The sequence below is a fragment of the Astatotilapia calliptera genome, chromosome 7 (assembly GCF_900246225.1).
Source record: "Astatotilapia calliptera chromosome 7, fAstCal1.2, whole genome shotgun sequence".
Classification (NCBI taxonomy): Eukaryota; Metazoa; Chordata; class Actinopteri; order Cichliformes; family Cichlidae; genus Astatotilapia; species Astatotilapia calliptera.
Window position 1 is genome coordinate 42,053,269 of NC_039308.1, and position 13,210 is coordinate 42,066,478.

General features: G+C 38.6%; 1 protein-coding gene across 1 annotated transcript in view; it reads left to right on the forward strand.

Moving 5' to 3' along the window:
• lrp5 (low density lipoprotein receptor-related protein 5) overlaps positions 1-13,210 on the forward strand; it is a 52,931-nt gene that overhangs the window by 15,128 nt on the left and 24,593 nt on the right. The window contains exons 3-7 of the mRNA XM_026174839.1: positions 109-325; positions 3,003-3,071; positions 3,240-3,368; positions 5,956-6,152; positions 6,293-6,424. Coding sequence (XP_026030624.1) covers positions 109-325; positions 3,003-3,071; positions 3,240-3,368; positions 5,956-6,152; positions 6,293-6,424 — 744 coding nt within the window. The remainder of the gene's footprint in view (positions 1-108; positions 326-3,002; positions 3,072-3,239; positions 3,369-5,955; positions 6,153-6,292; positions 6,425-13,210) is intronic.

The window sequence follows — 13,210 nt, forward strand, 5'->3', positions numbered from 1 at the left end:
TAAAAAGCTAAAATAACTATTGCTGCATGTGTTAATGATTTATTGAAATATACACCCTTTTTCATGTAACAGTTTCAACTGAGTTTGTTGGGTTTTTTTTACCTACAGCCCTTAAAGAGGCACTGGGAACAGGCCAGACTGTGGTAGTATCAGGGTTAGACAGTCCTGATGGGCTGGCCTGTGACTGGTTGGGTAAAAAGCTATACTGGACGGACTCAGAGACCAATCGCATTGAAGTGGCCAACCTAGATGGAACCTCAAGAAAGGTGTTGTTCTGGATGGACTTGGACCAGCCCAGGGCTATCGCTCTCAACCCTGGCCAGCGGTAACAAAATACACACAGAAATGTGCAAAGATGTGTCTGACACCATTCATTTTTGTTATTGAATGGATCAGATATTGGGTGGGGTGTAGGCTATGTAAAATATCCTCACAATCAAACCACAGACCAGATTCTACATCAAATTAATAATTGGGTGTAAAACTGATATGGATATCAAAAATCTTTTTTTTTTACATTTTATAACCTAGTTTCTAGTTTCTTGGCTCTACTGATTCTGCTGATTTGATCTCTTATAGCTCATGTTGTCCTCAATGAAACTGGAAAGCTCACTAATTATTATAAATGCCAGTAGAAACACTTCAAAATGTAACTACTGTTGTTGTTACAGGAAAAAAAAAGCTGTACTATTTTTTATGATTATATTGACCTTACAATCAGTGATGATGGAAAATGAGTCTGGCTGGCTGAATGAGTGACAGGGCAAGCTGAACACAGAGATAAACATGTTTAGGGCACTAAGAAATAGCAATTCATCTAAAAAAACAAACCCTAAAAACACTGATACAGTGACAGTGACACAGTTTTTATAATTTTATATCTATATGCTACCACAAATATTCCGAGAGGATGAGGATCATTCTTTAACACACTGGGTTACTGAACAATTGAGCTAAGGGCAACTGAAAATGTTGCTGGAAATGCTGCACATACCCAGATTTAAAAAAAAAAAAAAAAAAGACAGGTAGGCAAAGCTTTCTTATCCAAAGAGTAAAGAGTAAAATTGTCAGAAGCCAGTGGGGTCCCAAATGTACACAGAAGGTGTTCTTCGCCTTTGTTCTTTGGCTGTAATGTAAGAAGTCACAGGGTTTCCAACCCAGACAGGTTGTGTCCCATTTAGGAGCTTTATGGTTTGCACTTTACTTTCACTGTTTTAATAGGGTTAAGAACCAAAACCCTTGTACATTAGACATTGAGTTTCAATGGAAATACCTGTATAAATAAAGGTTAAAAAAAAACCCTGCTAAACGGCGCCTTGTACATACAATTAGGTCCTTAAGTGTATGGATAGTGACACTGCTGTTTTGTTTGTTTGTTTTTTGCTTTTGCCTTTAATTCAAGGGGTTAAGAACATTTTTTATGAACTACAGCCATTTTTATACAAAGTTCCCTTTTCAGAGGCTTGTTTTTTATTTATTTTTTATTTTTTATTATGACTAAAAAAATGAAAAGCTGCCGTGGTCAGTTTTGTTTGCACCTGAGAACATCAGACGACACATATTATGTTGCAGGTAAATTCAGCCTGACTAGAACAGTGGAGCTGGAAATCACATTTCTTGTTATTGCATTAAAGGCATTTGACCTTTTTATGTTTAAATGTGTTTTTCCCTTAAATACACATTTCACAGTAAGAAAAGTTTTTCACCACAGGCTAAAAAACATGTCAATGACAGAAAAAGTTAGATCGTCAGTGTGCACAGATAACATTTATATATAGAGCACAAGAACCATGCGGTGTTTCTGTGTTGGAGTTTCAGGCCAATGTTTTTCATTATAAAGAAAATAATCATTGGTGGTGTGAGAAAAGATCAAACTCAAGCAGGTCGATTAAATTCTTAAGAAGCATCTGCATTCACATTACAGTGCCAGTGAAATGTTACTACAGGTGGGGTCATTGAATCTGTAGTATATATACAGTATATATATGGAATCATATTTAAAAAAACATAAAAGACAACATTGAGATGCAAAGACAATATTGTATATATACACATTATTCCCAGATTTCTCATTTCAATTCTTTAGCTACAGTTGCAGGAGTTTAAGAATAGTTTTTGCACAAATGGACTGGCTTTTATAATGCTTTCCTAGTCATACTGACCACTCAGACTTCTTCAGACTGCAAACCACATTTAACCATCGATTCATACGTGCCTTTTAGTTATTTTAGAATAACCACATGACCTAAGATGTATTCCTTTGGAGGGAACCCCACATTGTCTCGGGCAGAACATGCAAACTGCAGATTCAAACCCAGGACCTTGTTGCTGTCAAGCAGCAGTACCAGCCGCTGCGCCACCATACCACCACTGTGAGTAGCATATAGATATCAAGTCAGTATAATAAGAACAATTACTAAAACAGATGAAAAGTACAAATTTAACTTTAGTTACTTAACTTTAATTATCCAGTATTACTATCCAGTATTCGTATTAGTATCTGTGAAAGGGAAACTATACAAAACTTGCACCTTTCCTGAAATTTTTCTTTATGTAACTTAAAATGTAAAACTTTGTTCCATCAGTGGTGGTTTAGATTAAGCAAAATAACTCCAAACCCTGACACTAAAAACATATTTCAAAGATGGGATAAGGTCCTGATGGAGCTCAGGATTTTCCTGTTACCAACAGAAAGTTTATCATTTAAACCAAAAAGTTATATTTGATATCATCCACCAACAAAAACACTTTTCCACAGCCTTCTGGATGACCTGTGTACTACAGGAGACTGGGGAATAGATGCTAATAACCTCTAGCACAGTACTCATTAACTCGTATTACGCAGATAAAACATCACATGTTGAGAAGTTGTATAAACGTAAAAACAAAAAACAAACTAATTAACTAAATAAATAAATTAAAAAACCCCCAAAAAAGAACAAAACCATTTTGGTTTTAATGTTATGTGTATGAGTGATATATTTCTTTGCTCTTCCCCTCAGCTACATGTACTGGACAGACTGGGGGGAGGAACCCAGGATCGAGCGTGCTGGCATGGATGGCAGCAACAGGTACGGTAACTACATAAGACTGCACTCAGATCTTCTGTGTTTACAGTAGTATACTAGTTGTAGTTTTACTTTTGTAGTGTGGACTTTTTGTTTAGATGTGTTACAAAAAAGTCACATTAAAATGTTTTTTTTTAAATCTCAATTCTAAGCATCTCTGTCTTGTATCAGGAGAGTAATAGTGAATGAGGACATTTACTGGCCCAACGGTCTCACCATAGACCTGGTGGAACAGAAGTTGTACTGGGCTGATGCCAAACTCAGCTTCATTCATAGAGCCAATCTGGATGGATCAGCACGGTATGCAGCTTTATGTACATCTGCGTGTGTGTGTGTGCGTGCGTGTAAAAGACTGTCTTAGAATGAATTCAAACCAAGAGTGTAATGATGTATGCTTTTCCTCCTTCCTTTTCATTCAGTTCAGTATATGGGGATCCATATACTGTAATCCAAAACCAAAAACATTACCGCATACCCTGACTGTTGTTCTGGTCCACTGGTAAAAACTACACTGCAAAGACAATAAGCCAGTATAACCAAATCCCCTTTTGTTGCCTCTTACTGAGTACAACTTTAGAGTGGAATAGAAGCTAGCCCCTCTGCAGGAGACTGGTTTCAAACCAAGCTTGTGCTGTGAGAGGAGCCCAGTTATATCAAGCCAATATCTCTCAACCCCATGCCCTAACCCTGCAGGAATTCAGAGAAAATAGCACTTTGTTGGCAGTAGGAAGGAAAAACTCCCTTTTCACAGGTCGCAGCAGACGGCTGCTCCTCCCTGGGCCTCGTTCTGCAACTTGTTGGGCGAGGAGAGGCAGACAGGACAGATGCACTACACGCATTAGGGGTTAAATTACAATGTACATGGTAGAAGATAGAAGGACGTTTGAAATACTATAAGTACGCTAATGGTATGTAATATATTGTCATAAACTGAATTTTTAATGTTTCTTTCCAGCTGTCTTATCTACATAAAATGCATAAAGAGGTGCAGGAAACAAAGAAAGTACTGCAACTTTTAATGACAGCAGTGTGCTGCAGCATGATGACTCTCACTTAGAGCAGACATGAAAGCTAATTCAAATAAATTAGATGAACATCACCAATATTTTTTTTCAGTGTATCTTGCCAAAATTAGAAGATCAATGTTTGAGGATGTCTTAAACATATACATTCCCTGTCTGTCTTATCACTGGTATTTATTGATTCTTTGTACCAAGGTATCAGTATTGAATTGGAAATAGAAAACCCTAGCTCAGTGTAGCACTGATTTGAAGCACTATTGACATTTTATGTGAGAACAATATTTGTCACCGTACAAGAGAGATGAGATTTACTGATGTCTTACTTCATATAGTTCTTTCAGTTGTCAACAGTCACCTATTATGACAGTATCTCTTTAATTAAGGCAGAAATAAAACATGATTTTCAAAATTCTTAATCAGGATCAAGAATAAAAACATCAACGATCAGCAAATAACGCTTTGAGTTTTCACTGGGAACAGAAAAATGGAGGTGGGAAGTGAAAAATAGCTGCACAGACCGAATAAAAAAATAGATGGAATAGTCCAAGACAAACAGAGCTGTGGTGTGCATTCCCCAGTCAAAACACACACACACACACACACACACTGCATTTTGCTCACAGCTCAGGATTTTCTTTTGTTTCTTTTTCCTTCTATTGGCCTTTTTTCTCCACATATGCTCTTTAACTCTTTTTCTCTTTTTGTTTCCATCCAAAAAACGAATGTACCAAATAGTGCAGAGTAAAGCACATATAACTGATAGTTACTATATTATATTACTGATAGTTAGTTAGCCCACCAACATTCAGTCCATCTGTAAAAGATTTCCAGTTACTGACCTTTTAAACATAGTTAATGGAATTCGACCAGATGTACCAGAGACTGGGAAAATGAGGACTGGAAAAAACAAGGAGAAGGAACTAGACAAACAGACATACTTTCTTTAAGAGAAACAGAAAAAGTGCTCATCTTAATTTCCTGGTTTGATAAAATCCTGGCCATCCCTGAACATAGATCCCGGATTTTTGTGTGTCACAGGATTTACCAGCACTGCTTTGGATTGATGATGTTTCTGTCTAGAACAAGCCAAGTCACACAGGCCTTTTACTTGTAGTAACTGTAGAACTTGTAGTAATTATCAGTGGATAATGTTTGTCTGCAAATCAATATCTGCTCTCGCCCTCAATTACATACAAAAGCTGGACAAAGCTTTGAAATCTGGAGTTAGTTACATTTTTCCTGTTTCCTAATGCACACACACACAAACACACTCAGGCATGTAACTAAGAATGATGACTGGTTACAGCCAGTTCTTTGTGTTTTCTTTATATTTTTCTTTACATGATTGTGTTTCAGAAATGAAACATTTATTCCTTATCAGTGATTCCTCAAACACTTCTCCAATCTTAGTTTTATGTAGTTTTTTTATATTAACGATGGAGAGAGTGAGTGAGGTTGTACCTGAATGTGGTTTAGATATTTATGTTCTAAAGAGGACAGTTTCATTCCTACGTTGCCTCCATTGAACCAAAATTTCATTTGTACACAAGAGTTTGCAGTTCTAAGAATCCTTTTCTTGTCTGTGGTGTTGAAAATGGTTTGGCTGAGCATTTATATGATTTGAGAAATATAATCCTGTGAGTCACTGGTAAGATCGGTTAAAGTGTTAATGGAAGTGCAGATAAATTTGCAAACATGAATGCTAACACAAATGTTGATTTTTAAGTACATTATAGAGCAAACAAAAAAACCCGATAAATCACGTTGTTTATATTTATTCATTAATTCCCTGTATCAGCATTTCAAAATGCATTTTTAATGACATGAGTAAACATAAATTAATAAGCTTTCATTTCATCCTGCAGGGAAACGGTGGTGGAAGGCACCCTGACCCATCCTTTTGCCCTAACGTTGTCTGAGGAGACATTATACTGGACCGACTGGCAGACTCGTTCCATCCACGCCTGTAGCAAACACAGTGGAGACAAAACCAGAGAGATCCTCAGTGGGATTTACTCTCCCATGGACATACAGGTTCTGGAGCCCTACCGCCAACCAGACAGTACGTGTTTCACTGTTTTACATTTGTGTTTGTAGATTAGGTTTGTAGCTGGATAATTCTGGCCAACTTTGATCTACTTTCTGGTAATTATTTAATGATCTCTCTGCTTATTCTCACCCCAACGTGTATTTTTGTTGCAGTCCAGACACCATGTAGTATCGATAATGGAGGCTGCAGTCACCTCTGCTTACTCTCTCCAGTTGAGCCTTTCTATAGCTGTGCCTGCCCCACTGGCGTGCAGCTTAAACCAGACAGAAAGACATGCAAACCAGGTATGGATCATTTACATTACTATAACCTCAGAATAAACCAAACCTTGTCTTCCCCTGTCCATGTGTCAAAGTGTCCTTGGGTAAAATACTGAACCCCAAGTTACCCCCAATGTGTCCACTAGAGAGAGAGAGCGAAAGAATGGACGTGTAGTTAAAAGTGCTTAGGTACGGATAAAAACATGTGTTTTTAGTGCTCAAATTGAGTAGAAATGGGCTAGTCTACTTACCATTTGTTTTAAAGGAATGGCTCTATTCCTTCAGTTTTAGTTTTTAAGTTTAGTTTCTGTACTGGGTCTGTTTGTCCATTTTCTCTGCTCTTTGGCATTCTTTATTTTTGTTTGGGGTGTTTGCATGTCGCAGGGGAACCAGGGGGTAGGGTAGGCTGCATTTTTTAAAATCAAAAATCCATTCCATTGTTGGTCTGCATTTAGCTGTTTAGCACAGATAAATCCAGTAATTTATTGTGAAAAACTCAGTATGCGTGCCGTGCACAAATAAAAAATAACGTTTTTTGGGTTTTTTTGCAATGGTAGTTATCAATAATAGTTGCTTCAGGATAGATATATTATTATATTGTGACTCCAACACTCAAACAGTTTCCTATTGCAGGAACATTGTGCCAATGGGGAAGGATTCCCTTTTAAAAAGAAGAGACCTTTGGCAGAGCCAGGCTCAGAGGGGAAAGAGAAGAGGGAAAAAATTAAAGCATAGAGAGCTAAGGACAAAACACAAACTACTGGAGAGAGTAGACAAAATGTATAAATATATAAATAAAATTAATTCCATTGAACTGAAAAATGATGTATTCTGTTCTGTAACATAACTGTGGACTTTTCTGGTATTTCAGGTACATGAGTAAGTTATTGCCTAAAAAGGGTTTAAATGTTGCTCATGAGAAATTAGCATATGTGGAGGAGTAATGTCATATTAATGAAGTTCTAGATAAAAGTTATAAAAAATAAAGTTAATCAGAATCTGTGACATAGCAAGCTGTCTGTAAGTCTGCGAAATGTAGTAAAAAGCTCAGAGAATGGTAGCAATGCTAGCAAACCGTTTAAATAAAAACTTAATGCCATGATCAGCAACACCATGAAATTTTACTGAGTGGACAACAACAAACGACTTCTTTAATAAATACGTGATTGTTTTGAATATGTTACCACAAATGAAGGGCAATTAATATATAGTGAGTATAAATTATATAATCATTAATTACATCTTCATATCTGTGCTAATCATATTCAGTCTAGAGCAGGGGTCACCAACACGGTGCCTGCGGGCACTAGGTCGCCCGCAAGGACCACATGAGTCGCCCGCGGGCCTGTTCTAAAAATAGCTCACCATAACAACTTACCAGTAAGCTGCATCTATTTTTATTTTTTCTTGCTATTTTTTTTTAATCACAATTGCATTGGTGTTAATTTGTTAGAGATAATATATTAAAAAAAAGAAAAAGAAAAGAAAAGAAAAAAAGAAGGAAGAAAAAGAGAAAAAAAAAGAGATAATATATAAAAAAAAAAGTTTATTATTAAATATTAGATCATGATCTAATATTTAGTGCTAGCTGGTCTCCACGGAAACAGTTGCCGTGAAGACCAGCAAAGGCAAAGGTGAGGAGATGAGGAAAACATGGCGGAAAAAAGGAAGAAAACATATGATTTTAACAGTGAATGGGAGGAAGAGTTCTTTTTTACCACTGTGAAAGATTCATGCGTGTGTCTCATTTGCGGGGCAACTGTGGCAACGGCAAAGCGGCACAACGTGGAGAGACATTTCCGAACGTGTCACACAAGCTACCATGCTAACTACCCAAAGGGCAGCGGAAAAGGCCCGCGAATTAAAGGCAGGTTTGAGCAAACAGCAGTCTTTTTTCACGAGACCGGTGAAAAACTCTCAAAAAGCAACCGAAGCCTCATTTAGAGCTACACATTTCATGATTAAGAAAAAGAAGGCATTTTTAGACGGGGAGGTTTTCAAAGAAGCAATGATGATAATTGCAAAAACTGTGCTTAAAGACGAGAAATATGGAAACGATGTAATCTCCACTCTCTCTGATGTCCAGCTGGGGGCAACTACAATTGTTAGAAGAGTGTCGGCTATGTCCGGGAACTTGGCCGATCAGTTGGATCAGGATCTGGCAAAGTGCAGTTGGTTTAGCATCCAGTGTGACGAGTCCGTGGACAGAAGCAGTACAGCACAGCTGATGGTCTTTATCCGGATGGTATTTGATGGTTTCTCCACAAAAGAAGAACTTCTGACACTACTGCCGCTAAAGACAACTACGAAGGGAGTTGACATCTATAACGCGGTGAAGGAGTTTTTCGCAAAGAAAAAGGTACCGTTGGAAAAGCTGGTATCAGTGACTACCGACGGGGCTCCTGCTATGATCGGCCGACATACGGGATTCATCGCTCACTGTAAAGGTGACACAGAGTTCCCAAACTTCATGCATTACCACTGCATCATTCACCAGCAGGCGTTATGCGCAAAGGTGATCGGCTTCGAGCACGTCATGACTCCCGTCGTGAAGATCATAAACAGCATCCGCTCCAGAGCTAAACAGCACAGAACATTCAAGGTGCTATTGGAGGAGCTGTCAGCTGAATATGGTGACCTGCTACTACATACGGAAATCCGATGGCTCAGCAGGGGACGGATTTTGCTTCGTTTTTTGTCACTTTTGGGTGAAATCCAGGAGTTCATGCAATCCAAAGGGGAAGACACATCTCTGCTGGAGGACACTGAGTGGACACTTGACCTTGCGTTTTTAACAGACATTACTGGGAAACTGAACCATTTGAACTGTGAGCTGCAAGGCAAAGGTAAGACTGTTGCTGACATAATAAGTGCTTTAAATGGATTTAAAGCCCAGATGAGCATCTTCTCTGTGCATTTACAGAGAAAAAAGGTGCTGCACTTTCTTTCTGTGCAGATGGTGCTGAAAGACAATGCTTCTGCATCTGAGACTTTTGCCAAAGTTGCAGAAAAGTACACTCAAGTCATAAACTGACTTGGTCAAGAGTTTGAGAACAGGTTTTGTGACCTTGATCAGCTTGAGCCATGCATCTCATTCGTTTCCAATCCTTTCATGAATGTGGACACAACATGCATTGCTGAGCAACTAAGTTCAATGTTCAGCTTGGATGCTGGACAGGTGGAAATCGAAATTGTAACATTGCAAAATGACGTCCTCCTCAAAGCCTATCAGGGTGCACCAAACTTTTGGTGCCTTGTTGACACAGAAAAGTACAGTGGTGTTTGCACAGCAGCTATGAAGGTTGCCAGCCTGTTTGGTTCAACCTATCTTTGTGAATCAGCCTTTTCTGACATGAACTTCATCAAGAACAAACACAGAACACGCCTCTCCGATGCACATCTGCAAGACTCACTCAGAGTTGCAGTGTCAAGTTATACCCCAGATTACAACACACTGGTGAACAGCATGCAATGCCAGGTTTCCCACTAACAGACAAAGAAAGCCATATTAGATGTTCTCAGTGGCAATTTGCTTTAAAATGCTGCCAATTTGGTGAAAAGTTCTGTAAAATTTGAAAGTTGATTTTTTGTATGTTACATACATACAAAAATAATGTATGTCACAGTGCATGATTTGTTAAAATTTGTTAGTGGTAAGTGAAAATGTTGTAGAAGTGATCACTTCAAAATGTAAATACTTGCAGAGATATATAGAAATAAAGCATTGCATATTGATATTTATGTTTCCTACCTTGTTTCCTACTTGCATTCAGTGTTGGGAAGGTTACTTTTAAAATGTATTCCGTTACAGAATACATGCCCCAAAATGTATTCTGTAACGTATTCCGTTACGTTACTCAATGAGAGTAACGTATTCTGAATACTTTGGATTACTTAATATATTATCGTGCTTTTTACAACAACGTGAATGTACTATTGCTGTGTGATTTATTACTGTTACTGAAGGTCCGCGACTCCGAACTGTAGTAAAGGGACCTCTGACTAATACGGCGGGGTCCCTGTCGGCTCGTAGCCGAAAAATAGCTTTACTTTGTTGTGTGGGTCAACTTTTCTTGCGAGAGACAGAGAGAGGCGTTGAAAGACTGCTCCAACGGAACTTATTGTTTTCGGAGGAAAACACGAGTCTTAATAGCTTACTTACAACTGGGCTCGTCAGGCACTCTTCTTGGCTGCAGTGGTTATTATTATATTTACATGCTTCCAGCTCCCGTTTTTCCTCGACGGCAACTCGTACCTTTCCACTCGCCTTTTTCTCCCTCCTCGCGCTCACAGACACATAACGTGTATGGCAGTCCATTCTCCCTGCAACACGGACTACACTGCCCATGATGCTACATTCTTTAGAGCTATGCTTGTAGCATTCTGCCTGTTAGCTTAGCACAACAACGAAAAGGCGCTCTCTCACCCAGGAAACACACAGTCGCAGAGAGAGAGAGAGCGTCGCCCTGTAACCATGGCAACCGTAACGCTGCCGCCTGGAACAACAGAACGTAGCTGTCAAACAAAACCCAAACAGTCCTGACCCGCGACAAAATGAAACAGGAAAGTACCGCAGTGTAATCCATTTATTTCAACAAAGTAACTGTATTCTGAATACCACCTTTTTAAACGGTAACTGTAACGGAATACAGTTACTCATATTTTGTATTCTAAATACGTAACGGCGGTACATGTATTCCGTTACTCCCCAACACTGCTTGCATTCTTTATAATTATGGCGAAAAATAATTAACATAATTAGTGTCCGTACATAGATGAATATCATTAATTATTAATGATAACACATAATTAAGTTAAACTGAGGAAATTTGTCATTTGAGAAGTGTGTGTCAAACTGGTAGCCCTTCACATTAATCGGTACCCAAGAAGTAGCTCTCACTTTCAAAAAGGTTGGTGACCCCTGGTCTAGAGTAACCCAGTTCTATTTGTAGTTTCCTAGAATAATTAGTGTGTACTCTTGCCGACCCCATTTACCACTGCGTTTGGTGTGTGAAAAGTGATGCAGAGTGGGGAGCATCAGCTAGAAAACAAGTAAAATGACCAGTAAAATGAACCCTGTAGTTTAACAGTTAGCTGACCGGCCACCATGCTGATTCCCATGAGGCTAAAACAATAGAGCTTTATTCTATAATAGCACAACACTGTATTAGAGTTTTCTGTGTCTGTTAGGCTGTGTTATGGGAATGTATTAAATTTGAATGAAGCATGCCAACCAATCACTTAGCCACTGTTGACAATAAAAACAACAATGCCCTATTGTGTCAGGCTGCAGTTTGTGTGTCTGTGGGTGTGTGTGTGTGTGTGTGTGTCTTTGTGTTTTTGTGTGTGCTTCTAATTTGTTTTGCTTGGCTGGTTAAATTGAAGGCGTTTGTTATTGCGCTGCCTGTAGAGTGTGTGTGTGTGTGTGTGTGTGTGTGTGTGTGTGTGTGTGTGTGTGTGTGTGTGTGTGTAAGACTGTTTGTTAGGGGTCTTTAAGTGTCTCAAAATGAAGTCAAGCGAAGAGAAGAGTGGAATCACAGATGCTGTCCCTCCTTTCTCTTCATTCTCTTCCTTTATTTATCCCGCCTTGCCTCAGACATTTAAGTAACGATGAATAACTCTCATTGTAAAATCTGATTGGTGCCAAGGCTGAGAGATGCCAGATTTTGGCTGGTTGTGCAGCTGAAAGAACACAGATTAAAGCTTTTGCTGACACGTTGGAGAAGTGTGTTTTATATGAGCTTATATTTAGGCTGACATTTGGAGGCCTCGAAAATGAGATTTTACTTCTTAGAGATTTATCCAGATAGAGTAAAATTCAGCGTGGTGTGTATTTTGTAACGTTCAGTTACATATCTTTATTGTCTGTAGGTTTTGTAATTTATTTTACAGACGTGCTGTACAGTAACTGTTTTGTCTTATGATTTGAGTGAATTGATTTGAAAGATAAATCAAGTAGGAACATAGAAAGAAACACTTTTAACTTTTTATAATCCGAGCACCTCAGAATCAGACGTGTAAGACACAAAGAAAAATAGTTAATTGTCTCCCATGAGGTGAGTTTGGCTCCTGTTAAATCAATCAACAGCCAAGCACAGTGGAGAATCCCCCAGGATAGCAGAGCCCTTTGTTTCCAGACTGGTTGGAGTAAGGAGGAGGCAAGAAAACTGATAATAGTGCAAGCTTGGCTCAGGCTTGAAATCTTTTTTGACAACAGACAGATTTATATTGGGCTGTGGGCTTTGGCTCCAACCCAGATACCAAATACTCCAACTTTTGTTGGTTTGTTGGATGGCTTCTTGATATAAATGTTTAAATAACGGAGGCTTTGGCAAATGTTAGATTTTCCAGATAGGACAGAAATGTCTGACGGGTATTTGTGCATAATAACTATGACTAAACAGCAGATTAGTCCTACATATGCAGGATAGAAGCCTCAAGCTTAATGCCATCTCATTGTCTTAAGATACAACTACAGCTAATATTATTAACAATATTAAACATATGTTTTTTGGATTGGGGGGGTAGGAGTTGAATTCTAAAAGTTCTTTGAATCCATTTATAAAAAGCAAAATTCTGGTATCAATTTCCTTCAAGAGTCATCTTATTTGATGTCAGCGGTTATTGTGGTAGTTTTCAATGAAACAGTGTGTAGTGTCCAAGTTAGAAGGCAGTACATAACATGCTACACAAATGACTTGAACTGGGATTTTTGCCATTGTGCTGCTTTGTCCTTGTGCATGGGCGACATGCAAGAATGTTTTGGGTTTGAACCCTGGCTGGGACTTTTTTATGCCGTTTGCATTTTCT